The following is a 27,998-nucleotide window of genomic DNA, read 5'->3' as shown; positions in this document are numbered from 1 at the left end:
TGCACAGTTCAGCACTATTTATCTTCTTGTGCAAAGAGCTTTTCTACAGTACCTCTGCAATGATGTCTTCCAAAGTGTAGTACAAAACTAGACTTCAGTCAACACAAATATAATATTTTATATCAAGTTTTAATTATTTTAAAATTTTCAAAGTTAGGCCTTGATAAAAATCAGTTTGCTTTATCATGACTAAAGTAAGATAAATGAAAATTTGTACAGTTATGCATAGAAGGAATGTTGTACAGTGATAACTTTAATAGGAAAATTCTCTAAACACTGTGGGTTTGAGGATACAAGAACATATATATATATATTTTTTAAGCTTTCAGAGGGTTTTTAGGTGGTAGCTGTAGGCACATTGCACAGTAGAACCAGTGGAAGTTCAGGAATATGAAAACAATATTTAGTTGCAGAGGTTGCATCACTTCCCACAACAACTTTTTGCTACATTCACCTTAGATTTGCAGTTTCTTTCACAAATATAATTCACGCATCAATGTTACTGTTGTCAGGAATATCTCAGAAGGGGCTAGCCCAGACCTGTCTACACAATTCTCTTTCAATACACTTCTGATACGCCTCATTTTACTGCCACAACTTTTCCTGTGACTCTCCAGTTCCACTGCAGGCCTTAAGGGTGATTTTGTGCATCAGCTATTTGAAGATTCCTGGGTGATCCAAATGCTTCCTTGTAATTTAGAATCTGGCCTGTGGTGAACGCTGTGTTCAGAAAATCTTTTTCCATTAAATTACTGATTAAATTTAATAGGGGAAATAAGCATTTGATAGCAGCCTCTCTTCCCTGCAGCCATTCCCTCCTGCAGAAAAAGTACAGGCTGGCCTAGGTTTGTAAGACAGTGCAGCTGGTCCTGGCAAGTGATCTGGAATAACTTCCAGCAGCAACTGCCCTGTTTCTGGACAAAAGGATCCTTTTGCATGTTCCCAGTATGTTTGATCCTTTGGCCCCAGCAATGGTCCATATGGCAAAACAAATGCAAATTGCTGGAATCCCAGGACAGGAGTTTCACCATTAACATTTCAGGCATTTTTCCTCAGCCTGAAGTGCTTGGCGTGTGATATCATATCTTCCATTCTTCTTGCTCATTTTCCTTGCTGAAAAATAGTCAAGCAATATACTTACGCAACAAACAAACTAGCTAAACACATAAACAACTAATAAATTATCACAGAGAAACTCTGTGTTTGTTAGTTACATAGAAACCATTTCTATTTTAGCAGCTCTGTCAAAGAACTGATGATTTGACATCTTTTTCACATTATTTCTAAGTATAGGGATATAAGAATGTAACTTACCAATTTCTGAGATAACAAAACACAGTTGAAACATGCCTACTTAGAGATCACAAACGAAGTATTTATTTTCAAAACTTTTTTGAGCATTTTTCAATAGCAATATTTGTACAATAGAACATGGATTATCTTAGATCCACTTGCTGGTATTTTGCAATAATTAAAATACTCCTCACTTAAAATAATGAGAGTAAATTAATCAAAATAAAAAGCCAAGCTGGAAAAGAGAATAATGTGCAGAAAATGATGGTGGGCCAGGAAAAGAAACTATCAATAGTATGCGCAGTATCATGAGGGAAGAGCAGAGAAGCTTTGAAGACCAAGGTATTTCCAAGCTGTCAGTGTCAGCAGAAGTCAAGGGTGAGTGATCTCAGAGCCCTCCTGGTAGCTGCTTTCCTCTGCATTCTTCACCCAGTATAATGCATTCATTTCCCTTAGTCACTGAGTGCCACAGCCATACAAGGTGCACCAGAGTACTTCAGTGGCTTTTTGACAGGTAACTCGGAGTCAGTCCAGGCCTTTCCCTGGCAGTTGATTTTGCTTAGTCAAAGTCTGGATTGTTCATGTATAGTTATTTTGTTTGACTTAATTGTTTACTTTAAAATAGCTGCAAAAAATTATGTGTAGCATTTGCTCTTAAGGTTTCACCGATAATAGAAGAGAACAGTTTTATCTTTATTGTAACACTGAATGTACAGCAGGAAGGGATGAGAAAAATGAGGAACTGTTTCTTTGTGAAGTCAGAGTGCATTGTAAAGGAAAAAGACCATTCTAAAAGATGTTAAGAAATAAAAATCTCTTTTTTTCCTTTTTTATATATGCATAAGCATAAAAGGGCAGTGCAGGGAGTTAATTTATAATTTTCAAGTCCAATTAAAATAACAAACCTAAAAATTCTGTGGCATGTATTCAAAATTTTTTTTTCTGAAGCAAAGAATTTGTACATTCTGATTGGAATATTTGTCTTCTGAAGAATTAAAAAGCACTTAAAAGAAAAGACCAAATAGATAGAAATTTTTTTAAATCATAGATCATATTTACATGTACAGCAGGTTTGAGATGCAGCAGCAATCTGTTTTTCCTGCTGAGTTTTTACTGCAAGATCAAAGAAAAAAATCTCCAGTATAGCTTCTCTGTCACTGATACTAACTCTAAAGCAACATATTCCAACCTTTCATCTTTCAGTAGTTTCATGTACATCTTAACACAATTTCTTAGGGACCAGAGAGAAAAGGCTTTTAAGAGTCAACAGCAAAGTGGTTTTCATTGACTCCTGTGTATGCTCTTTTTCTTCATCTACTGCAGTGTTTGTGATTCAGGCTATTTTAGTTGACATGGAGGGCTATGAGCAGGCTGAAGGATTCAGCAGCTGCAAATTACAGGATCAGCTGTCTGGAAGACTGAGTGAAGTGGGCAGTTGGCAGCCAAATGGGGTACAACCCCTGTAGCCCAAGAAATTCCACAGTCAGTGCTACAGGAAAGCCCATGAGAGAATGACAAAATCTTTACCTTAATATCACTATGAAACAGTCTAAAAAAGAGTATGAAAAAGCCTAGCTGACATGTGAGATTAATGATTCTAAAAATTGTTTTGGCAATGGTGCTTTCTAAGAATCTAATTATATTATCTAAAAACTAAATTATATTACAGTATTATGATATGAAACTATGTACTATTAAAATGGGGACAATTTGGTCCACATCAATGTATAGGCTTTTTATTATTACTGTTGACCTGGAACTGTGTTTATTTACAAACAGATGCCAGTAGATTATTGCTTAAAAGTGCATGATTTATTTTATCTATCTGCCACTTCTGGTAAGAGCAACTGGCACTCATGGCAGCATTTAGGTACTATCTCGTGACACTCCTGTTCTTTATTTATAAATACAAAGTGTAAAAAGGCACAAAACAGTGTTCTGCTAATTTTGCTCTATCTAATGCTGTCACCTACAAGGAGTTAGGAAAAATGAGGAGAACGAAACCATGGTACCAGGTCTTGATGCTGAGCCCAAATAAAATAATGAACTTACGTAACTTTTACATGACTTTTTTGTGCACTATTTGAACTGTGTGAATTATTACAGAAAATTATTTAATTCAAAGCTGTGGTAGTGTAATTATTTAATTTTACTGAATTATATGTAAATCTAGACATCAGGTACAGTAAAAAGAAAAAGTGTAACTAGAAAATGTCAACTGGATTTGACATTGTATTGTTTCGTCTCGATATGCTTGGTTTGTGCCAGGCAAGTTTAGAGAAAAGATGCAAGTAAGTAGGATGCAGCTTTATTAATACTGTTCTTCTGAACACTAATCAGCATTAATTTACATGGCCAAAGTTAGCATTTCTTTGTGAGTATTTTCTCCTGAAGGCTAGCATTAACATTTATACAGTTATTCTGTCATTGGCACAGCCTTCACTTTCACACCATCATATGACAGCTAAAATCAAGGAAAGAGGGTATCAGTAGGGGCCTAAATTATTTTTTTACAAGCTTTGTGTAAGCCACCCATACTGTCTATAACCTAAATCCTTTAAGAGCTGGTACTTTGTCTTTTACTGGCATGGTAGTCTTATTTGATAAGATCAGAGAATGTGATTTTGGATGTGACCAAGTTCAGGCTTAGGTTCTCTCCATGTTACTGAAGCTGTAAAGAGCTGTTAATTACCTTGTTAGTATATTAAGCACTTGGCTGTTGCTGTGTGCCACAGTAATAAGTAGACTTTGCTTTTTGAGGAAAAATGAGCAACTTCTAGCAAGCCATGCAAAAATTAACGGCATATGTTCTCAAATATCTGCTTCTTTCAAACCCCTAGTGGTGCTGGGATTTGCATTTCAGTACAAAGTTGGTTTGTTGTGGAAAGTTTGTCTACTTCAGAAATTTGAGATGCTTTTGTAGCCAGCATAATGGGACATCAAGAGAAAAGCTGAAGTGTGGGTTTGAATTCTTGATTTAGAGTATGATCTAGATTCATTAGCCAATATTTTCAGTACATTATCAAACAATTGTCAGAAGACACTTGCTCATTGTTAGTTCTTTCTTCTTATGGCTTTCTGTTTTCAATCACTTTGAGAATTCATATGCTAGTTGAATTCAGCATGCAACTGTATGTGTAAAGCTTGAAAATATTAAAAACTTGTTTTGGAGTCTGGCACATCCTTAGGCTTGTTCACATACATAGCCTAAATGGAGGTCTATTAAGTACTTTTCTGTAGACTGTGTCTAATTTACAAAATTACAGTTACTGGACATGATCTATTTTTTAATAACTGAAATGAAAATTAAACTGCATTATGGCCAAGAGGAAAAAACATTAACAATCTTGAAGAAGTAAATGCAAATTGAGTTAAACTAATTAAATAGAAATATTCTTTAAAGATTTGAAGCAAAATAGAATTACAGCTGTGCTTTTCAGTCGTGTATCAGTTGTAGTTGGCTAAATGGATATGATCTTTTTCCAAAACTCAGAGTTTTAGCTCTGTCTGCATGTTTATAGCATTAGATGTGCACACTAATCTGGTCACTAGAGTGTCTGTTTGCTCACCTGGAATTGTGTTGATACTGGAAGCACTGAGCACTTGCAGCACTGCATGTTGGCAGGTGAGGCTGTGTTTTGTACTTGCAGATAGAGATGCTGCTTGTTACAGCAAGGGACTGAGGGTACAGGGGAAGAGATACTGCCTTTCTCTCAATGCATCTGCAGTGATCTGCTCATTGAAACCCCGAAGTTTTGTGCTCATCTGGCATTTCTAAGAACAACTTCTGCAGAGGACTTAATGTAACTGTCAGTGTTTTATTAAAATGAGTCCCTAATAATGGCACCTGATAGCAACTAATATTGTACTATCTGTTGTACAAAATTATTTAATATTATCTAGAGATTTAATTTTGGTTTAATTTGTTACATATGTGCAATTACATATTAAATACTTTGTCTTTACTTTCATACTTGTCGTGGTTTGACATGGAAGTGAATTTTTTCAGGAAGTTGGGTCAAACCAATCAGTGGTCAGGTTTGGATATTGGCACCTGGAGTGACCACTGAAGGTATGGATGCACCTCTGAGAACACAGGGGGTTAAAAGCAAGAACTCCCAAGAGCTCGCTCTCTTTGGTTCTGGTCAGAGTGTAGTGCCGACCTCTCCTGCCCAGCCACAGGCTGGGTGGGGGAGGGGAAGCCATGTGGCCTGGTCGAGGTGAGCCGAGGGGTAGAAGGACTGGAACCAAGCCAGCTCCTGTGGATGGAAGGGTGGAGAGAAGCGGAGATGCCTTTGTCGTCCCCCCACAGAGGGAAGAGACAGAGAGTCTGGACGGCACCTGTAACTGCTGGCGGAGGAGAAGGAGGTGGGGGGAAGTGCCCAGCCTTGACCTTGGGAATCGGCTGCTGGGCAGAGATTGCAGCCGTCTGGGGAGTCTGAACTTTTAACCCTTTCCTGAGAAATGAAGGCTTTGTAAAATATTACTCCTCCTTGATTTGAAGTAGAAGAGAGACAGTCTGGGATCTGAGATGATGGAAGAGGAAATTTTTGAGTGGGAGGAGATGATGGAGTGGCTTGTGGCTGGACTTCTCTTGTTAGCCATAGACTGAACCAAATTCTCCTGCGACAGAGACTGCATTTAGGGTGATGCGGTGGTGGGCCAAGAGACCTGTTTTAGTGGCTACCAACAGAGGAATGGAGAGAAAAGAGGAAACTTGAAGAGGGTGTGGAGAAGCCCTCTGTCTTCAGAGAAGAAGAAGGGAAGAAGAAGATCTCTGTTCTCAGACCCTTGGCCCCAGGGGGAAATGGGGGGGACTGTAGTCCCGAGATGAGAAACTGAACTGTTGTTTCTTTTGGTCCTTGGCAAAGCATCCTTAAAGGAGCCCTATGAGCAGTCTGTCCATGCACGGTGGTGAGAGCACTGTGACATGGAAAGGAAAGTGTCACACTGGCAGATGTTCTCCGGGCGGTTGCCATGTGTGACATGGAAACACAAGGGTGGCAGTTGTGTTTCCTGGGGGTCTGTGGCACAGGAGAGACTCCTGTCTCCCTTGATGGACTGAGTATTGATCATCTGAAGGGTGACAACTTGATCAGGATACTGGGTGGTGTCTCATTGTGGGTTTGTTTGGAAGTTAAGTGGGAGGGGGAGGAGGGTTTTGGAAGGTCTTCATCTGTGATTTAGTGTTTGTGTGTTTATAGTGGTAGTAGTTTAATAAAGTTTTTTTTCCTTTGTTATCAAGCTTGGGCCTGCTCTGCTCTGTTCCTGATCACATCTCACAGCAATTATTTGGAAAAGTGCATTTTCATGGGTCGCTGGCATTGCGCCAGTGTCAAACCATGACAATACTGAAGATGCCAAATCTGAACTTAAAGAAAGTACTGTGCTGTTTTATTAATTTAGAAATAATCAGGTTTACTAATTTTCCTGTTATGCTACTGCCATACAAAACCCTAGTCATCAGAGACATAAGATTTCATTGCAATTGTCTGATAGAATTGTTTCAATAGTAAATTTGAAATGCAAAATTATGATTATTTTCACTTTTATTTATATATATCTATAAAGGAGATTTCAGAAGGTTTGAATGAAATTAATATTTTTTATAAGTAGGTCTTGACTTTAAATATGTTATTAAGTCACCTTAAATCACTGCCAGAGATGTTGGAAAAAAACTTCTAGGTCCAGTGCCATTTTTTTTCAGTGTTTTAGTCCCATTTCCTTACTTGTATATAACATGCTTTTTACACACAGTTTTCAAACAGAAGTGTTATAGAGTGATGTTTGCTCAATAGCATATGCCTAAATGTTCCTTAGCATTGTGATTTGTCCATTCACAAAGGAAATGAAGAGTAGATTGAAATTATTTTACTCTGAATGCAGCATAACTTTAATAATCTGTAGCATTAATTTTAAATTTGGGGTATACCATCCCATCAAAAATTTGGCTTTATGACCTGGTAACCCATATTTACTTTCTCCTTTCTCAACATAGTTGTTTCCAGCTTCTCTGTTGTCCTTCTTTCTCCTTTCCCACCCCCCACTCTTTTCCCTTTTCTGTTCAGTTTTGTGCCCAGAGCAGGACTGTGCAAAAATCAGTGCCCCATCACCACCACAGACATCAATGGGTAGCAGAAATAGCTTATTCCCATTGAGTCTATCCCAGACTTGTGTCCTTCTTGGTTATAGAGGTTGGATTTAAATTCTGTCCAAATGAATTTCTTTGATGATGGCACAGACCAGATTCTTTGCATTTTAACTGGTGTGTGTGTGTAGCACAGAGGGAGATAGCTCCTGGCAATCCTACCACTTTCATTGCTGTTGCTGTCTTCTAGGATGTCACTTTATGGTGTTAGTTTTCTGCTTGTGATTCATGTGATCTTGTTGTGCCATCCTTTATTATATGCTGTCTTTGCACTTACTGAACAGTACTGCCAAATAGGACAGCTGCTGGTTCTGTTGCTGTAGCACTGCCGTGAATAAAAAAAAAAAAGAAAAATCTGGAGGTATTAATTACAGTATATTTCCTCTATGAAAAAATCTATTCTGCATTTAATTAAAAGTACATGAAAAGTAGATCTGATACATGAGAGGACCATGCCTGTAGCTAAATATCTACTTTATTTTTCCATTACAGGATATTTGTGAAGATATATCTGATCATGTTGAACAAATTCATGCTCTACTAGAGACTGAGTTTTCCCTGAAGCTTCTGTCTTACTCTGTCAACGTGATAGTCGATATCCATACAGTGCAACTACTCTGGCACCAGCTACGTGTTTCTGTCCTGGTTCTGAGAGAACGTATTCTCCAGGGACTACAGGATGCCAATGGAAACTACACCAGGCAGACTGATATTCTGCAAGCATTTTCTGAAGAGACTAAGGAGGTACAGTAGCTAAATCCAATTTGAAGGGTTTTATCTGTGTTCGAAGCAGCTCATCCCTATTGCACATTTAAAATTGCTAGGATGACAGCTTTAAGGATGACTTACTTCTAGATATTTTGCTAAATTTGTTTTAATTTTTTTAAAATTTTTATCTGATACATGTTCTTTTGAACCAAATTAGTGCAAATTAAGATCAACTTTCAGAAATGTCATTCCAGTGGTAATGTTTTCTAGCAGTGTTTTCTCTTGATTGAAATATTTTCAGAAAAGATTTGAAAGACTTACAGAGGTGCATCTGTTCCAAAGTTGCTCATCTGGTCACTTGGGTATTTAAGGTTTGCAGCCAATTCAGAAGTTAATTTCAGTGTGCAGTGATTTCTTCAGTGCAAGTTTAGACATTTCCTTTCTGCATACATGAATGTGAAGCTTAAAAATGTTTCCAAAACTTTCCAGCCTAGGTCAACAGTCCTCTATGGGAAGATGGTGGTCTTTGAGTGGCAATTCTGCATTATGCCTTTGAACAGGCATGCATTTTTTCTGAGAAACAATGATGCAAGAATTGTACACTGTTTACTCTGACTGTATGCCATATTCACACACCTGTAAATGGTTTGTAAAGCTGGGTTATTTAACTAAAATGCCTTTTTCTTTGAATTTATCATTACTAAATTAACTTAGTTAGAAGGACACTACTGGCCTACTTTTTTAAAACTTAAAGAAGATGGATGTTTTTGATAGTTAGGATAATTAATGGTTAATACATAGCATGTCAACAATTTTTTGATAGTCCTAAGATTGAGATAAAATGTTTTTGTAATGATTACGTGCATTTACAGAAAGAGACCTCTAGATCAGTGATGTGAATTCTGTGACCTGTGTTACAGAGGAAGTCAGAAGTCCCCTAGACCTGTCCTGAATTTCATATACGCAAGTTCAAAGAGAATGTGACTATTTCTCTGCTCCGTGTTGGGTTTTATATTTTTCTTTGGCACAACAAAAGAGGTGGTCCAGAAATCAATGCTCAGAGATGCCCAGGCCCACCTTCCACACCCCCTCTTCCTGATGTGTGCATACCTGGCTGTGTTGGTGGATTTTCACAAACAGGATGGGACTGCTTGGATACATTTCTTGAGCTTTATCGTGGCATCAATCTCATTACATGGTTGAGACAATGGGAAGATGGCAACAGCTCACGTCTTGCCGGCGGCAGCCAAACATTTCTTTGTTACAGAGCATTTTTAAAAACTTTCTAGCCAATAGCATATTGCTAAAGCTTACAGAAAATTCTTCTAGCCAGTCACTAAAAGTATACATACACCTGCTTCACACAATGCTTGCTTGTATGCTCTCTATTAACAGTACACAATACTTCATTATTAAGCTTAAAACCTTCTACTGTCTTGCTAAGCATATTTTTCTGCAGTCTTAAGGTCTATCTTAGCCAAGCCTAAAACTCAAACTATTGTTTCATGCCCTTCCTTGCTGCACTATTATAACTTTTCTAATTTCAGACTTTGCAGCTGCAGCTAGCTCTAAGTTTTCTGTTCTTTCTGTTTCTAAGGTCTGCTTTTACAGCTTTCTGGAAATCTTCTTACCTTTACTATTTCACACACCTGGCTCTTTCAGATGCAGTTTCTGCTTTGCCCTTGCTGGTAAAATGCTTGCAGGTCTGAAGGAAATCTACTCTTGTCTTTATACCCAGGTTTGTGAATTAGTGGGAAGTCATTATTTTTTGACAAGGACATGGTAATTTCAAGACATAAAGAAGCTGCATATTCAGATACTAAGAAACAGGAAATGTTCCATCTGGATCTGATTACAACTGCTGTAAAAAACATCCCTGCTACAGAGAGAGAGAGAAGGACTGACTGGGGAAGAAAAGATTATTTTTCAGTAGGGAAAACATATGTTGCCAGATTGGCTTACATGGTACTATGACATGAAATATACTGACATTATTTTTTTTAATCCACCCCAATTAAAATATAAATAATATTTGATAAATTTAATGGCTAGCAATAGCAGAGACAAAAAGGTGATATCAAGTTTCTGCCCTACTGCTTGAATAGGTACACAGAAATTGCTCTGCCGTTTCTAACCTTCACAAATTCAAGCTTTTTATGAGGTATAATGATACTGGCTTCAGTTGATGAACATAGAAAATAAACATAATGTAGGGACAATTGTATCTACTCTTACCCATTTTTTTTAGGGGTCTTTAAAGTAAGCATTACTACGTGAAAAGGAAAAAAAAAATTAACTAGAGCATTCCTGTTGGTGGCCATACAGATAACTATATTTTGAGATAAAAACAATAAAAAAATTATAATACTGGCATTAAATAAAGCTCATCTGAAGCACACATTCCAGAGGCTGCTTGGAAAATGACCAAGTAAGATGGTTTAATGCATATGATTGTAAATTTTATTAATGTAAATAAGCACATTTTTAAGAGACAAAGGAATAGAGCTCATTACTCAGAAAAAAAAAAAGGCCCTTAGGCCTTGGAAAGGTTTTGATTTATATATGGTTTTACAGTTTCTAATAATTTCCTGAGATTAGAAGGACAATGCAGTTTATTTAGTCACTATTTTCCTTAACAAATGCAGCTCCAATATATAAATTTGACAGATTTATAGAAAATTCCCCTTTAAATTCTGAGCTGTTGACAATGCCAAATTTGTGGCATGGGATCTACATCTGGATAGAATTTGCTAAAGAAGAGATACATTCAGCATCCAAGACTATGGCTGATACCCTTCTAGTAAATTTTTTCTATAAATATTTCTAGCTGGAGGATTTTATTCTACTTTTACTTTAAGTAAAGAGCAGGGGTGGATGAAGTACAGGGCTCAGATATTGTATGTTTTTATCTTTATGGGCATTGGCAAACAATAGCCTTCTTCATCAATATAATTCCTGTTCAGACCAAATCCATGTAGTTTATTGTGAGATGGAGAGATTAGGTGGTTACTGCACCATCTTCAAGTATGGTGGTAAGGGTCTTTAAACTATTGGTTGGGGCAGTGTATTGAGACAAGTTATTCCAGAGAATAATTCAGACATAGACCTATTGCGGATACTTAGGAGTTTGCTTAAAAAACTATTATCAGAACAAACCTGGAAAGAAAGACCAGTATTCTGATTTAGGCATGTAAAATTAGAATCCTGGAACATTAATTTCTCCCCTTTGTGATATTTTTTTTTAAGTAGTCTCTATAAGCAAAAGTCCTGTATATTAGAAGATCTACTGAAAATATGCTTACACTATATACTAAATATAATTTTGCTGTGAATGTTTTTTATCATGCAGTTTTGTATCTTAATCTCATCTGTCCTTCAAAAAAGACCAAAACATTTATATGCACTAAGTTGACTTTGATCTTAAAATCTCATTTGCCACCTGAGATGGTCTCCTCTGGCTATGTCCGTATTTCTGAGATTGAAGGACTTCCATTGAGAAAATATTGACAAAGGAGCATGTCAGGTTGGAGACTTAACATTATAGTTTCTTTTCCTTGTGCCATTCTTCATTTGTGCTCTAAATATCTGGCAAATAAATTTTCAGGTGATAATGCTACACAAAAAGTGAAATGTAATTAGCAGTCTTTATCTTATAATTATGGGAAAAAATGTCCATTATGTTTGCATGATGCTTGTAAAAAGCATTCTGCCAATCATCTGAAAGATGGTAGAACAGCATGGATTTTTGAGAAAACAAGATTAACAAGGAGACTGGTACACTCAGCAGCCCCCAAGGTACCCTCCCTCCTGTTTGATGTAGTTAACACAGGAAATACTTCAAGTCTACTGTATAGAATTTCTGAAAACCTACCTACACAGTAAGTAAAACTGAAAGCAGAATTAAATGAGGAAAATACCAATACAAAAGTGAGTTGCTGTTTTAGGTAACTTGCTGTACCACACTGAAATGTGGCATTTTTCAATTTACTACCATTTTTAATTCCCAAATACTTCAGAATGGTTAGCTTATTACAGGATACTGCAAAAAGAGACAGGTCAGTGATGAACCCTTCTCTAGATGTTATATGCAGTGAAACACAGAAATTGTTTTTTGTTTCATTACTTTGTGTGTTCTGTGTATGAAAATTAATTTTCAAAAAAATACCATTTCTTTGTGTATTTCAGGATCGTCTTGACTCTTTAACTGAAGTTGATGATTCTGGACAGTTAACCATCAAATGTTCTCAAAATTACTTGTCCCTGGATTGTGGTATTACTGCATTTGAACTATCTGATTACAGTCCTAGTGAGGATTTACTTGGTGCTCTGGATGATATGACCTCCGGCCAAGGGAAAGCAAAATCATTTGAATCCTGGAACTACAGTGAGATGGATAAGGAATTTCCAGGACTTATCAGAAGTGTGGGTTTACTTGCAGTAGCAACAGATTCCATTGCTTCCCAGTGCAATGAAGCTTTGAAGGAGAAAGAAAATCATGTACCTTTTTCAGCAGAAGATGGGGAAGAAACCAAAGAAAAGAAAGCATCACGTGATCTCTCACAAGCATCTCCTTCTGAAAATTCCTCTCTTTCTAAAGGACCTTTCTCTGAAAATGGTGTTTTACCTACTGACAGCAAAGCACTTTCCATATCAAAGAATCCAGAGTGCAGTCCTCCACCACACACTGGTGGAAATATCAAACACTCTCACTGTGAAAATTCAACACCTAAGAGGTCCATAAGAGACTGCTTTAACTATAATGAAGACTCTCCCACGCAGCCTACATTGCCAAAAAGAGGTCTGTTTCTGAAAGATGATGGGTTTAAAGAGTATATGGAAGCCAACGACTTAAAAAGGCAAATCTCTCAAATAGTTAAAAATGAAATGAGTAGAAGTACACCCTCATTGTTAGATCCGCCAGACAGGTCCAAGCTTTGCCTAGCTTTACAGCTGCCCTATACCAACAGTCCATCGGCAGTTAGTCAGTCATACGATTGCTTAAATACAATAAGTGATAAAAATCTTGAGTACACAATAAATAATCCCTTTAAAGACAGTCCCATTATTCTAGGAAAGTGTACTTTCTACACCTGTAAAGAAAAATCAAAGCACAAGAAGTCTCATGATTCTCCAGAGAAAGTGAAAACTGATGTAACACCTGGAAGTACATGTAACGCAGCTCCATCAACCCAGGTCAAAAAAAGAGGGTGTTCTCTGCAGAATGGAATTACTTCTCATAGCTCTAAGTCTCTGGAGGAGACAGAAACAGATTCTTCTGCATCGTCAGATTCTTGTAACCAGAGAGATCCAAATGGGCAATCACAAGGTAAAACTGAGCCCTTCAGCTCACCAACACATAGCCAAAAGAGTGCTTCTTCAGCTGGTTCTGAGCTTTCCAGCTCATCCCCTCTTCTGCTGAGAAGAAAGAAAAATAAAAGCTTATCTTCAACACCACACTATACTCAGAAAACCACTAAGGACAACGAGGTGTGGTATGGATCTGATGAATATTTAGCACTTCCTTCACATCTCAAACAGACTGAAGTATTAGCTTTAAAACTAGAAAACTTGACAAAGTTGCTGCCCCAAAAGCCCCGAAGAGAAACCATTCAAAACATTGATGACTGGGAGCTATCAGAAATGAACTCAGATTCAGAAATGTATCCAACATACCAGACAAAAAAGCACAAAAAGAGGGGTAGAATTTCACCAAGTTCTTCAAGTGATATAGTATCCTCCTTAGGTGACAGTATTGAATCTGGGCCTCTCAGTGATATTCTGTCTGATGAAGATCTATGTATGCCTGTGTCTTGCATTAAAAAATACATTGAAGAAAAGTCAGAAAGGACTGCTGCCACTCAGCCCACTGGGAATGAGAATTCTTCTTCAAATAAATCAGCTTTAATTCATCAACTGATGCAAGATATACAACATCAAGAGAATTATGAAACCATATGGGAAAAAATTGAGGTAAAGCAATAATCCTATATTCTTTTACTATGTTCTTTAGAAGCCTGTATGTGGAGATGGAGCTGCTGGCAGGGATAAGGTTGGTTGTTTGTTTTCTTCTAATGCTGAAAATCATCTTATCTAATGACTGCTGGAAGTAGAGAAGATAATTATTGTAATTATAATGGACTGAAGTTAACTTTAACTAACTATACAGAATTTGCCTGTATTATTTTACTTACATCAATGCCATTAAACCATTATTTTACCAACAACACTTATCTTTGCCAGGATTGGGTACATGACAAGTTATTTTTTGTAGAAAGGGTAAAATACACATGACAGAATCAGGGATATTTGCTGTATTTGAATGAAGTTATACTTGATATCGTCTGCCTATTTTGTTCATTAAAAAGATTTGCTTTAGTCCAAGAATAGGAATCATGATTCCTGTCAAATTAGGTATAATAGCAACATTTCTTTTTAATTAGCTCTCTTCCCTTGCAGTGATTATTTTCCCTCCTGTGTTGGTGGAACTAAGCATCACTCTTTTTTTATTAACTTATATAATCCTTCTTAAATTATAGCAATGTATTAGTGCAGTATGCTAGGGCAATAATTATATACTATTCCATTAAACTTCAGACGAGATGGAACTTCACTGAGAATCTTTTTGAGAAAAAAGATAAACTTTGGAAAGGAAGGTGAATTTGAATGATTAATCACATAAAGATCTAGCCATCTCACTAATATAATTCTTAGATTACATTCACAGTAAATGTTTGTTTCAGTTTTCTGATTCATTTGTCTTCCTGGCCGTTGCAGAGAACTCTTCACCTCAGAACATCTCATGTCCATCCTCAATGGCATTTAAGTTTTCAGAAAAGAAAGCTCCATCTCTATTAGATTTCAAAATGTTTTAAAATTCATAACACATGTGTTAAAGGGTGATGTTGGCATCTAAATGCTAAATCTGACATCTGCAATATCTTCTGTGTTATCAGGTTGTGTATGAGCTGAGAAAAAAGGACTAGTTTCATACGGCCAGAGAGTCCTTCTTCCCAAGCACAATTTGTGTAACTTTTGAAGGCATGGGAAATATTATGACTAGTAGGGAAGTAGTTGAGCTAGAGATATTTGAATATAAAGTAGGGGTAGAAAATACAGAAAGAGAAATTTCTTCTTAAACCAATGAGGATGCAGCAGCTGTCAGCTGTAAAAGGCAGTGTGTCATGATGCAAACTTCTACCTCTGTCTTTGTGGGTGAGGCTCATATTCCAGACTTTGATGAAAGAACTGTCTTAGTAAGTGCAAATTGTTTCTGTCCTTGAGTCTGTGTAGTGTTGAAAATTAGTCCAGCTGAAGCTGACAGATATAGAGCCCGCCATTCTGTGAAAGCAACACAGCCCATCAAAGCTGCTTGTGAATACATAAGATGCTGTCTTTCAAATGACACTGCCAGAACCTGTTTAAGGGTGGAATTGTTGAGTGTCTAGGGACCAGTGCCTTCCACTAGATGCTGGCTTCTTTTTGGCACGAAACAGGTGGCAGAGAAACTTCTTGTATCATACTCTCAAATCACCATATTTATTTTTATCAAACTTTTTGAAAAGGTAATTCTCTTTTGAGGGGCCATCTTTGTGTGATTCCTTGCAGCTGCAGTTCAGTCCTAGCAGAATGGAGGAATAAGAATCAGCTGTAACAACTGGCTGCAGCTGTAAACACCCTCTTCCTTTCCATTCTTTCCTCACCTCCTCTGGAGAATGGATTGAGCTTGTGATAGCAATTAAAAGTAGTTAGCTGTTCTGTGGCCAGGGTCAATCAACCCTTCGAGCTAGTGACTCCAGCTGCTGCTCTTGTCCTTGAGGAACTTGACTGCTGCTGACACTGCACTTTCTACAACTTCTCAGTGTTTCTGGTTGAAATTAAAAAAAAAAAAAAAAAAAAAAAAAAAAAAAAAAAAAGAGCAGATGCAAAGGGGACTGCTAGGAAAAGAGAGCTCAGTATTCCATCACCTTAAAAGCAGCACATAAGTAAGTTTCATATTTCACTAAATGTGCTTCCTGAATAGTGAATAAAAATAACCAGGTGAAAAAATTTTAAATACTTAAGAAAAATTATACTATTTTAAGGAAATATAATTTTTCCCCAAGCTGCTTATTTACCCAAGTTTTTCTGTTGTTGCTAGTTATCAAATTTTCTTCCTTGTAAGACTAGTTTGAAACCAGTTTTTCACTTTTTCAAAAGCTCTAACCAAGGTAAATCCTGCCTCAGTGACAATATGATGCCTTGCTGAGATACTTTAGTTTCACATAAGTAAAAAGAAAATAGAAAATTCCTCCCTTATGTGATGCTATGAAATATCTTGAACAAGGAGGAATCTAAGGAAAAATACCACACCTGTATCACAATTAAATTCTTTCTTTTACTAGATCTTCTGCTTCATAATTCCCTAAGACAAGAATCACAAATGTGTCATTGTTTTTTTCAATTATTGTAAATTGGCTCTTGTGTTAATGCTGTTATCTAAGATGTATCCCACTCAAAAATAATTTCACAAATATGTCTTAGCAATAATTCAATACTGCTTTTGTTAGCAGCAGTTTTGTGCTGAAGAAGTCAGATCTGAAAGGTGAAATTCATTTTGAGGACAGAAGAAGCATGCTTATTTCCATTAGTAATCCAATCCAGCTGCACTGCTGCAAATGTCTAGCATGATGTGTTTTATTTATTAAGATTGAAAACAAAACTAAAATAACTTAGTCTTTCATTTTGGGGTTATGACAACTTAGAAACAACTGGAAGCCTCAAAATCATTGAAAATGATGTTTTAGGTAGGTAATAGGAAAAACAATGAATTTTTGTATTTTATTATGATTATTATGGGAATAATTTTTAATTAGTATAAATCTGGTAATATCTTCACAGAAAGCAATATGTTGAAAATATGCTGAAGCATTTTATTTGAAATTGTAATAATTTCTTAGTTATAGAAATTATTGTCATGGGCAGAAACTGATAAATTGTTATTTTTCATACTTGCAGATTAGGTTGATGTCCTTGCATGGGCATTATCGTGCTGTTAATATTCCTGTCTGTCTCTCTGCTCAAATGTCCCGTTTGCTGTTACATAGGGCCACTTTCTGGCATTGCAAGAAATATTGCATAATCTTGTCATATTTTGTCTTGCACTGCAGGTAAACCTCTGGCACATGTTTCTTGTACCCTCAGTAATGGGCACATTCATTCTGGGGTGCAGAACAATTTATGTGGCTGTTACTTTTGTGTTTCAGAAATTACTTTTCGGCATTTAATGTGAAAATGCGTGATAACAAATTCTGAAAGTTCCTCTCATTGTTTTTGTTCAGCTTTTAGGAGCTGTCCCAAATGAATCTTAGAATGCAGATTAAGGTCTATAGTTTCTGTACAGTAGCTAAAAGGGGAACAGATATAACAGCAACATTCTCATAGACAACGCCAATGGACTTCTTTGCTGTAAGAATTTGGCTCTTTGCCACTTCTCATATGTAACACTAGGACTTCAGAGTATTAGTTTCAGAATGCTTCAAGGTTTGCTTTCTGTGAGAAATCTAAGTTTTCCTTAAAATCATATTAATAATTGGGTTTTCCCCCATTTTTATGTGCAAACTGAAAAATTGGGAGCAAACGCTTATTTTGGACTGATCTAATGGCAATATATTTTCAAACATTTTATGTGAATAAAATATAATAATAATAAAGTAACCTTGTTCAGGCAGTTTTATCTCTTTTTCCAGAAATTGATACTAGATTGACTATACTGATACCCATGTGCTGTAATATGTGGTCATTGATAATTCCATCTACTTGTTTTTGGAGGGCACTATTAAAAAGGTTAGAAATGTAACCATTTGAAAGGCACTTCATTTAAGTGAAATGTGTTTGCTTTGTAGGCCTCAGGGTTAATTGTATGGAGCAAATTGTTGGGGTTTTTTTTGTGTGTTTTTGTGTTGTTGTTGTTGTATAGATTTATAGCTTGCTTTATCACAGGCTCCATTTTTGAAAGAGGCAGCTGAATTTCCTCTGCAAGAAGCAATTTGATATCGATTGATCCCATATTTTCAGTTCATCGCATTTCATAAACTTGTCCTGAACTCCACTGGCTCCATATTTTGTCGGTGTAGCCCAGTCAGTCTTGGCTCCCCACCTTCTTGATGTGATAAGGAGATAAAATAATACTGCTCTATGGGTTTTTAAGCTGTCAGTTATAGCATGCCCCAGTGTTCCAACAGCAAAGAGGTGGATAAAAATTTTACTGCCTTCCAGGACCCCGGCAGGGAGCCCCTCACCCTTCTGTAACCATTTCCCCCTCCTGAACCCAGGATGCCTCAGGAGAGCAGAGATCTAAGACCCCTGTTTTAAATTGTAGTAATGGGAATAACTTTCCTGTTAAGGAGGATCTAAGGATCAGTTCAGCCTGAAGAGGAGACTGCAATATCATATCTGAACTTGTTACTGTGACAAATAGCTGGTCTGTTGGGGTGGGAAAGATTTCCATTTTTAGAGACTAGTCATAAAAATTAACTAAATGGTGGACTTCTTCAAGTGCCTAAGTGGACTTGGTAGAGCAAGTTTGTGTTGGAGATGTGGCTGGAAGTCCATTTGAGTAGTGGAGAGCCAGTTTTTTAAAAAATGGTTGGAGAGCTGACACAAAGGGGAAATAATTTGTATAGGTTGAAAGGGGGCAGAGTTGCTTCTGGACAGAGAGTGGACTGAAAGCACGCCAGTATAGCGAAGGTAGAAGCTGGATTGCTTTAGGGGAAGTTTACTCGTGTTTGGAGTTGATTAGAGGGAAAAGCTTGCACAGAGGTCAAATGCAGTTTGAGCTGTGGGGCTAAGGTAGAGAAAAACTAATAGGAACTGATAACTCTGAAGGTTGGTAACAAAGAGACACATGGAATGAAATCAGTAATGTCAGAACGGGAGGAAAAAAGCAAACATAATCAACATGGCACAGACCTGTTTTTTTTTTAATTACCAGATAAAGAGTATTTGAAGTGTTGAAGTGCTTCCCTTATATCTCTTGCTTTCAATAACTTAGTCCTTCTAATATTTGCTTTTTTAAAATAAATGGATTTCATAGTTTTCCTAACAGTGTGCTTGCCAAGATCTGTTCATTTCTAAATCTTACTTACACTCCTTCATACTATTTAGATTGAAATACTGCTTTTGGTTGATGACCAGTTTATAAAAAACAGTAAGTGAAAGAGGTATCAGATCCAGAAATTCCTTGGCAGCTCTGCAGTTTTCTCAGCAGCCTTGCTGCTTGGCGCAGCATAATTGAAAATGTCACTTCACATTTTGTACTGAGAGACAAGTTTGTGCTTTGCTGTTTTGAGTGTGATGATGTTCCCCTGCTTCAAAAGCCCATCCCTCTGCTTTCAAGCTGGTTAAACCATTATTAAGCAATAATTTTGTATACATATGGAAGTCTCACATTTAGGCAGACAAATAGAGCTTTGCTAGAAGATATTGAAATACAGTCAGCCCTCTGTTCCTCCAAAACACTTAGTTCCTAACAGTTTGCTTGAATTTTAAACAGCTCCTCCAAGTACATTCACTTTTCTTTGGCATTTGCTTTACCAGAAATAGTTTGAGCATGTTTGAAACCAGCAATTTCCAAAAAATGGCAGCTTCTAGCTAAGCTGTGAGAATTCTGCATTTTTAACTCTACAACTGACTGCAGGAATTATGCTTCCTTAATGAAACACATCTATTGTGAAGCATATGCTTGTTCAGAATGGTTTGAATTTCCACTGTAAAGACCTCAGAATGATTTGGCACTGAGTAGGTTTAGATTAGGGGTTTTTTACATTCAGGATTTGGCAAGTCATTCCAAATAATTTGTGACAGGAGGGAGGGAAGGGAGGGGAAGAGAGAGGGAGAGAAAGAAATAGAAAGAAATCTGCTCCCAAATAATTCTAGTGGCATTGCTTTGAGGGTATGCACTAACATTTAGAGCTGGTGGTAGTGGATATGCCTATATGCAATGTTTGGCTCACATCTGACGTGAGACCTTTGACTGCAAAAAGCCTCATAATTCTGTCCTTTTCTGTACATATTTAGATACCACAGGGATGGCTATGAACAGCTTAGATGAAGCAAGAAGCAGCTGCTTTTTGCATAAATGTTTGTGAGCCCTCCATTTCCATTATTACACAGTCACTCAGATCAGTTTTATGTGACCATTGGCTTTATAACCCAGAGTCATGTCTTCATCATCTATACCACAGCGTAGCCACAAGCTAGAATCAGAGCCATCCACATTATTTCTTTGTGAACTGGAAACTTTCTCGATATTGGTTGAGGATCTGTGGATCTCTCCTGTTAGGCTAAAGGGTGTAACAGGCTTGAAGGTGGAGAGATGGAAGAGTACGACTGCAAGAGGTGGACTTGTTGCTCTCACTGTAGCCAAGGATATGCAGGAGGGTGAGCAGTGAGTGCCAGGTGACTTACCTGGATAGCCAACAGAGGCTCCAGATTCAACAGGGACACAGCTGCAATTTGGACAATGAATCACTGGTGACTTCAAGGTGATCTTATGATATACTTGTTTCAATCAGTGCAGAGATGCTCTGTTGTCTGTGACTGGTGCATTCAGTTTTCTCATGAAGGCAGAGAAAGACATGCAGAAACCACTGAAGTAGGTTTGGAAGCTTTCAAAACAGAGTCAAATTGCTATTGGGAATTTACTTCAGCATGAGTGTGGTGGTTTAAGAAGGATTTTCTGTTATTTAGGATTGAGTCATCTGTAACTGCAGTCTTATAGGTGCTGGTGCTGGGGAGGAGGTTGGTTCATTGTGAAGAGTTTGAGATAACTTCAGATCTGTCCTGTTAATTACTTACTGTATTGATTTTATGGCTCCTTGAAGTGCCTCCATTGTTAAACAGAAAATCATTACATTTGAAATTATTAATATTCCCTTAAAAATGGTAAATACAAAGGGGTGAGAGAGAATGCTCACTGCCTTTTACATGCATAAGGATATGCCTTTCACAATGTTTTAAGGTCTAGCTGTTCTGTTACATAATATACTTAGTCTCTATGGTACTCATGTTTTATGTATCTTCTGTGAGGAAGTACAGGATATTCCAGAAACATAAAGTATACCAAAATCACAATGCTCTATTCTAAATATTTAAATTTTTAAATAATTGATGGCTACTAATTTTCACCTAAATCAAATTCCAGTGTATCTACTGTTTACACATCATTGCCTTAAAATGTGTACATGCTAGAGATGAGTCAGAGCAAGACAAATGAGCAAGGGTCTGGAGAGGATTAACCTGAAAGGAAAGATCAAATCCACTTACGTAAGATTATTGCATAACTTCTCAAAATCTCTTCATATCTTTTTCTTCTTGTGTGTCTTTATATATTTTGACAGCAACTAGTTTTCTTTCCTTCATCCTTTCCAGTATCTTTTGATCAGGAATGAACCATTAAATCATGCTGACTCTCAAATCATAGTTATCATCATTAGGCATCAGAGTGAATATAATTTGTGGTAAATATGGTCAGGAAACTGTCTCTCAGAGGCTTGTTTCGGACTGTCTGTCTGCTTATGCAGTTTTTATTTATTTTGAAAGTAACCAAAAGGGCAAAAAATTGTTTTCTTGTCTTTGCTTCATGTTTAGGAGCAGAGATTTTAAACCTCACAAATAGCTGAGGTATTCTTCATCCATCAAACTGGAGTTGTATCTGAATTTTCCTAAATTGTTAATAAAGACTTTGATCACTGACTTACATTCAGGTCAAGTAAGGTTTTCCCAAGCGAGAGCTAGATTTGCTTCAGGTTTCCTTTGGCCAGTGTTTGGAGTTTCTCCAGGCTAACACTGGGAGAACCAACGAGCAGACAGATTTTTAGCAGTAGACAGTGTAGATGTTCATTTCACAATAACTTAATATTACTAAGTGCTTTTTCTCTGCTGATGCCAACATGTGACAACATGAATGTTTCCTCACTGAGCTATATATGACTAAAGACACACAGGGTAATTTAAAATAATCTGTTGCACCATTAGCTGCAAGACAATTATAGCAGCTAACCTAAAAATGTCTCAGGTAAGTCCAAACTAGGGTCATGTATTGCAGTTCAAATCTCTTGCAGCTTTTTTGAGGTAGAGAAAGCCAGGGGATAAAAAGTGAATGTGTAAAAAACAGAAAAGTTTCTGCAATTAAAAATAAAGAAGACAAAAGGAAAAAAGTCCCGAGATTGTTTGTTAATTTTGTTCTGTAAATATGTCCAAATATGTGGATAAAAAATGTTCAGAATTAGGGTCTAAAGAGGGTGTAGGAGAAGGCCCCCTAGAGACCACTAAAAAAAGAAGCTATCTAAAATGGAAAGTTGATAAATTACGAAGCAAATGAAAAGAAGTTAATAGAGGAACTAATAGTGACAGGATTTCTTTGGAGACTGCAGGTGAACAGGAACTGGGTGCATAACAGGAGGCTAAATGAGGAAACTAGAGGAATAATAATGGAGTAAAGAGAAGAGGCAGTGAATCTTAATCTCTCCTTACTGTTGCCCTATTTAGAAAAGAGTGGCAATCATAATTTCCCTTTTTTAAAATTCAGAAATCTTAACTGCAAAACAAGTTCATGGGTCAAAGAATTACAATATCTCTTGTGAGGTGACAGACTTAACCTCTTCTAACCAATTAGCCTTGAAAAATAGGAAATGCTGAATTAAACGTTCTGATTTTGAAAAGGAATGGTGGTCATTATATCTTAAGTCATGTCAGTGATACAGCAGAGGTCAATATATTTAGCAGTTGCCCACAAGCAAACAGCATCTGTTCTGTTTTAGTAAAAAGTGATTTTTTCCTTCTTTTTCGAAAACTTTTCAGACGTGGTGATATATTGCCCTCTCGAGGCCAGAAGTGCTTACTGCACTTATTTTCCAGCTTTTTAATGTCCTTCTCAAATGAATGAGCCCCGCACAACTTTACAAACGTGATTGTTAGAAACTCGGAGAATAAATAAATAATAAGCTAGAACATTTCTTGTCTGTTAATATAATTTTTTCTCTAGTGTAGTCTCCAAGGATTATTTTTTGCTATGTATTTTATCCCAACAAATTTAATGTTGAAATAGAGAACTAGAGTAATATTATCTAAATAATCAACCCCTGACTTTGCGACCATAAGGTCAAGAAAACAGTGGCTTTCTTTCTATACCTGTCATTTACTGGCTAAATTACAAAAAATTTATGTAAAAATAATGAACATGGCTTTTATTCAAAAGGCACTGAAAATCCCATGGAATTAATTTTGTGCTATGGTGTAAGGGTATAAAATCTGGTTAATTTCACTATTTTAATGTGATTTATTCTTTGTTTAGGAAAACGTAGCATTTTTGAAACTTCACAAAGCATTGTTTAATTGACATCATTCCACTCAGACTTCAGGCTACAGGCGCAACATAGTGTGTGTATACCATGTGTACCTTTCAAGGAATTAAATGCTTAGGGAACAAGGTTCATTTCTAGCTACTGTGAGATCAAAGAAGGAGGAAATGTTGGGACCAGTTAGGGGAGGTGCCATCATGGTGCAGATGGAGTGTCCTCCAGTGCCCAACGCACGTGCAAGGTAGCAGCTGACCATCAGCTGGAAATAGCAGCTGCACAAGGGTGTTCCACCCCCAGTCCATTCTCTGAAGCCCAAACACTCAGGGTATGCAAACCAAGGAATGATGGTCATCCAAAACTGCCTATTTTTCAGAGCAGAATAAAGCTTTATATTAATCTAGTACATAAAGGCCATAATATGGATAAAGTTGTAAATGGAGATTAGTTTGTCTTTTGAATGCAGTTCATCTCATAATCAATACATACGTTAGCTGTAAAAAAAAAATCTGAAAATAAATTATGTTGTCAACACAACATTTAAAATAATTACATGAAGAGGAAATGCAGTACTTCCAAGTACCCTTACATCACTGTAAGTTGCTTCAACATCCATAGTTATATTGGCAACACTTTTATACAAAGCATCAGACTAAGTCCTAAATTTGCTGAAAATTAAGATCTTATTTAGAAACTTCCATTATCATTAGAGTTTGGATCAAGGTTGCTGAGTAATAAACAATTCAAATTGAAAGAAAGGGAACAGTACTTATCAGAAGACTTGATTTTAGGTTTACCTGTAGAATAAATAATAAATTTGTACTTTCAAACAAGAGGTCCTGAACTAACGTCTACATTTTCTATTCTAGTTTAGAGTGCACAAAAAAAAAAAAAAAAAGTAATTTGGGACTGTGAAGTAGATATTAATTTACTGCAGCTTTGTGCCACTATCCTTTATACAGTACATAATAGCTCATTTTGGTGTCTGGCATTTTTACCAAAGACAGGCCCCCCTCCTGTGCTGTGCTCATGGTCCCTTCAGAATCCAGACACTCCATCCAGCTGCTGATGCAGAGCTGAAGTCCTCCTTTCTGGGAATTACTGGCATGATCTTTTGTGGCTCGGGCAGATTTATTTGCTGGTTCTCATCCTTTTCTTGATACATCCTTGGCTACAAATTTCTGGAGACATTCTTGCTCCCTGGTTTACTGAGTGAAACAAGAATATGTGACCTAAAAACATTCACATGTCATAGCTGATCTCTAGATATGATAAGTCTTTGACTTAGACAGGGTCATATAAAAAGTATCAGCTGATAAGGCTCTCGTTTAGTGTATTTGATTCTGTGATACATAAGACAAAACTTATCCTGTATTAGATGCTTTGGACATCTTTCTTTGTTTCCTAGGTGCTGCTTAGACCTCCTGAATTTTATGTAGAAAAGAAATTACTCAGAAAAAAAAAAGTTATTTTAAATGCAGGGAGAGTTTCTGTGAGACATGATCAATAAAAGACATTGCTCTTTGTAAATAAATATATTTTCAGAAACTATATGTCAATCCTAGTAGTATGATGAACTTGGAAGACCAGACTTGTATGATCCTTCACAAGATTGTACATGACTCAGATCACTCAATATCATGACTTTTGACTGTTCCACATTTAACTCTCAGAGCTTCCGCCTGCCCGTTTTATTGCCAAAGGCCCAAAGAACATCACACTTTTTTTTCACTAACTATAAATAGCTATTTTTTCTTTTCCTTGTATTTCCTCCTCCTCCATTTTTCTCCCTGCATATGCCCCATTTCCTTATAGTCTATTCATTCTGTCTCATTTTTAGGGCTCTTGGTATCCCTTAACTCATGGGTTTCTCCTTTGTGCTGCTTATACTATTCACTCCATAGTTTCCATATTTTCCTTAAGGAACCTTTTTCCAGTGAACCCCAGCAATTTCACCCAGACTCAGAATGCTGAATGAGTTGAATGCTAGAAACATTTTAATACAGATCCACACTGTAGAGGGTTTCTGATAGAAGCCGGTGCTGATTAGAACAGTGGAAAGTATTTGCTTCTTTAACTGACATCTGTGTGCCTGCATAAGCCAGTGGAGATGAAGCTTGTCTGAGTACAAGGATGTGTTTTGGTCAGTGTCCCTCCCACTCTTCCCGGTGGCTCAGCAGTGCTGGCAGGCGGCACATGCTGCCTCCACCAGAGGGCTCATGCCCACTTGTCCCACTTTGGAAATAACTGGAATTCAAAGTAGTGGACCAAAGTAGGATGCAGATAAGCAAAATTACTGTCTGTCATCCAGAATGTGAATGCAGATGTAGGATTTTTCCCTGCCACGAAGGATGTGCTCATTTATTTACTCAGTCTCCCATGAGTGCTTTGAACCTCACATTGCTTTTCAGGTACGGCACCTATGTTTTCTTAGCATGACCTCAATCCTCACCAGAATGAATGCAGGAACTTATTCTGGCTCCGTTCCTGTTAATGTTACATCACAGGTGGGACGCATGGCCACATCAGCATGAGGAGAGGCCAGCAGCCATTGCAATCAGAGCAAATGGCATCTCTGGAGGTTTACAACCAGCCTGTACTGCTGTTCAGTTCATAACAGAGGATTCTTTAAATGATGGAAGAATCGGGTATTCCTGTCTTTCTGCTTCCTTCTCTCTGCCAGTCCCCCCTGCTTTTCAACCCATGCAAAGTCACAATGACACTGGCTTTTCCTATGCTGCTGTATTGCATTCCTATGCACAGTTCTCTTGGCCTCATGGCTACATGCTTCTCCCCAGCACTGTCCTTCCAGCCCAGGAATTTTGTTTCTGTGGTTCTGGGTGTTCACTGATCCTTCAAAAAGCTGGGGGAAATGTTACCAGTTGTTTTGGAATTTCTATGCTAACATAAAAATTAGAACAGGGTTCTCTGGAAGAATTGGCTTAGTTTTCCCAATCTATCTTTGCTCCACAGTGAATCTGCTGGTACTGAAAATTCCTTTTTTAGATCTTGAAAGTTTCCAACAGCAGTGAAGGCCTTGTGATAGTACTTTTAAAGAGAAAGTAGATCTTCACCTTGAGCCAAAGGTAAGACAACCCATAAGGTAAAGAAAGAATTGTTTGTAGCCTCATGGAAAAGTTTAAGTATCTACAAAAATACATGAATGAGTGATTCTTAATATTCAGGTTACCATAACCTGCTTTTTGTCTAAAAGCAGAAACACAGTCAACAGTACCATTGGGGCAGTGAACTTTCTGTAGCACAATTACATGCACTGTTGTCAAATATAGCTGTTTATAATGGATTAAAAAGTAACACTCCCCATGTTTCTCTTCACGTTTCATGCTTTATGGTTGTGGCTCTTTTACCTAGAAGGCTTTTGGAAACTGAGAAATTAAAAATCTTTTTTGCTATTCCTGCTATAGTCAGAATACAGTATGGAAAAATAGCTTGGACTCTAAACCCAGGAAAAGTAATGAGCCAATGACTATCCTGTGGTTATGGAACAGAAAGTTCCATAACCATATAATTCATAGCCTATTCAATAGATGCCCATTAGAGAAAATGCTTTTAATAATAATTTCTGTGTGTGGTAGGTGAGCACAAAGCCTTGAGCCTTGGCACTCATGAAAGATTTGTGTAATTTAGCAGTCTTTGAAATGCTTAACGACAATACATAGAAACAGAAGTCTTCACGTGGATGTGCACTAAGAAAAGTATTTGATCTTTATCTTTACCCAGTTTGGAGGGAGCATTTAAGGCCCACATTCTCATAAACTGGGGCTATTGAGTAAATATGGCACTTCTTTAGGAGAGAGCCTTCAAGTTCTATTTCTGAATTGTTTTTGAATGTATTCTGAACTGCATGTTAAATATTTCCATCCTACGGATGTGTTTGGTCAGTTTTATGTTTCTGTGAGGTCACTGCCTGCCACAGAATCTTGACAATATCACACAAAGAATATTTTCCATTGTGGCATCTTGGTTCCTTTGGGACCCCTAACATCTGTATTGCTAATGGTTTTATTGTTGCCTCTGGCTCTGCCTCCAATTAAATTGACCGTGGCAGTTTGTTGCAGCCTCATCCTCTTGAGTACCTGGATTTCTTTGACTTACCTTTGCCTATGAAGAAAGCGCACTTTTATCCTTTTGAAAATAAAGTCCATGGGCAGGAATGTGTTCCTCCTGAGACTAATATGCAAGTCCTTTTGTGGTTAGACAAAGGGTTTTCTTAATGTATTCTGTGATAGAAGTGCCCTAAGAGCCAGCCCATCCTTGTACACAGACACCTCTCTGAGCTCAGTCTTTTTGTAAATTGGGAACAAACTTTACAACACTGTCGGCTTGCAACAAAATTGGGCATTCATTTTTAAGCACACAGCCTCATAACCAATTCTTTTAAGAAGAGAACTCCCTTTGTGTAATAAAAGGGAAGGAGAAAGAAAAAAGGTCTGGGGTAGTGATTTAACAAGCACTGTTGTCTGGTGCTTCCACACTGAGGCTTGTGGAACAGA

At 37.3% G+C, this 27,998-nt stretch overlaps 1 protein-coding gene across 6 annotated transcripts in view; it reads left to right on the top strand.

Moving 5' to 3' along the window:
* The window catches only part of AKAP6 (A-kinase anchoring protein 6), a 287,505-nt gene that overhangs the window by 98,206 nt on the left and 161,301 nt on the right, over positions 1–27,998 (top strand). For all 6 annotated transcript variants that reach the window (XM_068192955.1, XM_068192958.1, XM_068192959.1 and 3 more), the window contains 2 exons: positions 7,934–8,185; positions 12,335–14,119. In XM_068192955.1, the coding sequence (XP_068049056.1) occupies positions 7,934–8,185; positions 12,335–14,119 (2,037 nt within the window). The remainder of the gene's footprint in view (positions 1–7,933; positions 8,186–12,334; positions 14,120–27,998) is intronic.

This window comes from Anomalospiza imberbis, chromosome 6, assembly GCF_031753505.1.
Source record: "Anomalospiza imberbis isolate Cuckoo-Finch-1a 21T00152 chromosome 6, ASM3175350v1, whole genome shotgun sequence".
NCBI lineage: Eukaryota > Metazoa > Chordata > Aves > Passeriformes > Viduidae > Anomalospiza > Anomalospiza imberbis.
Note: the sequence above shows the minus strand (reverse complement) of the source record. Positions and strands in the feature narration are given on the sequence as shown.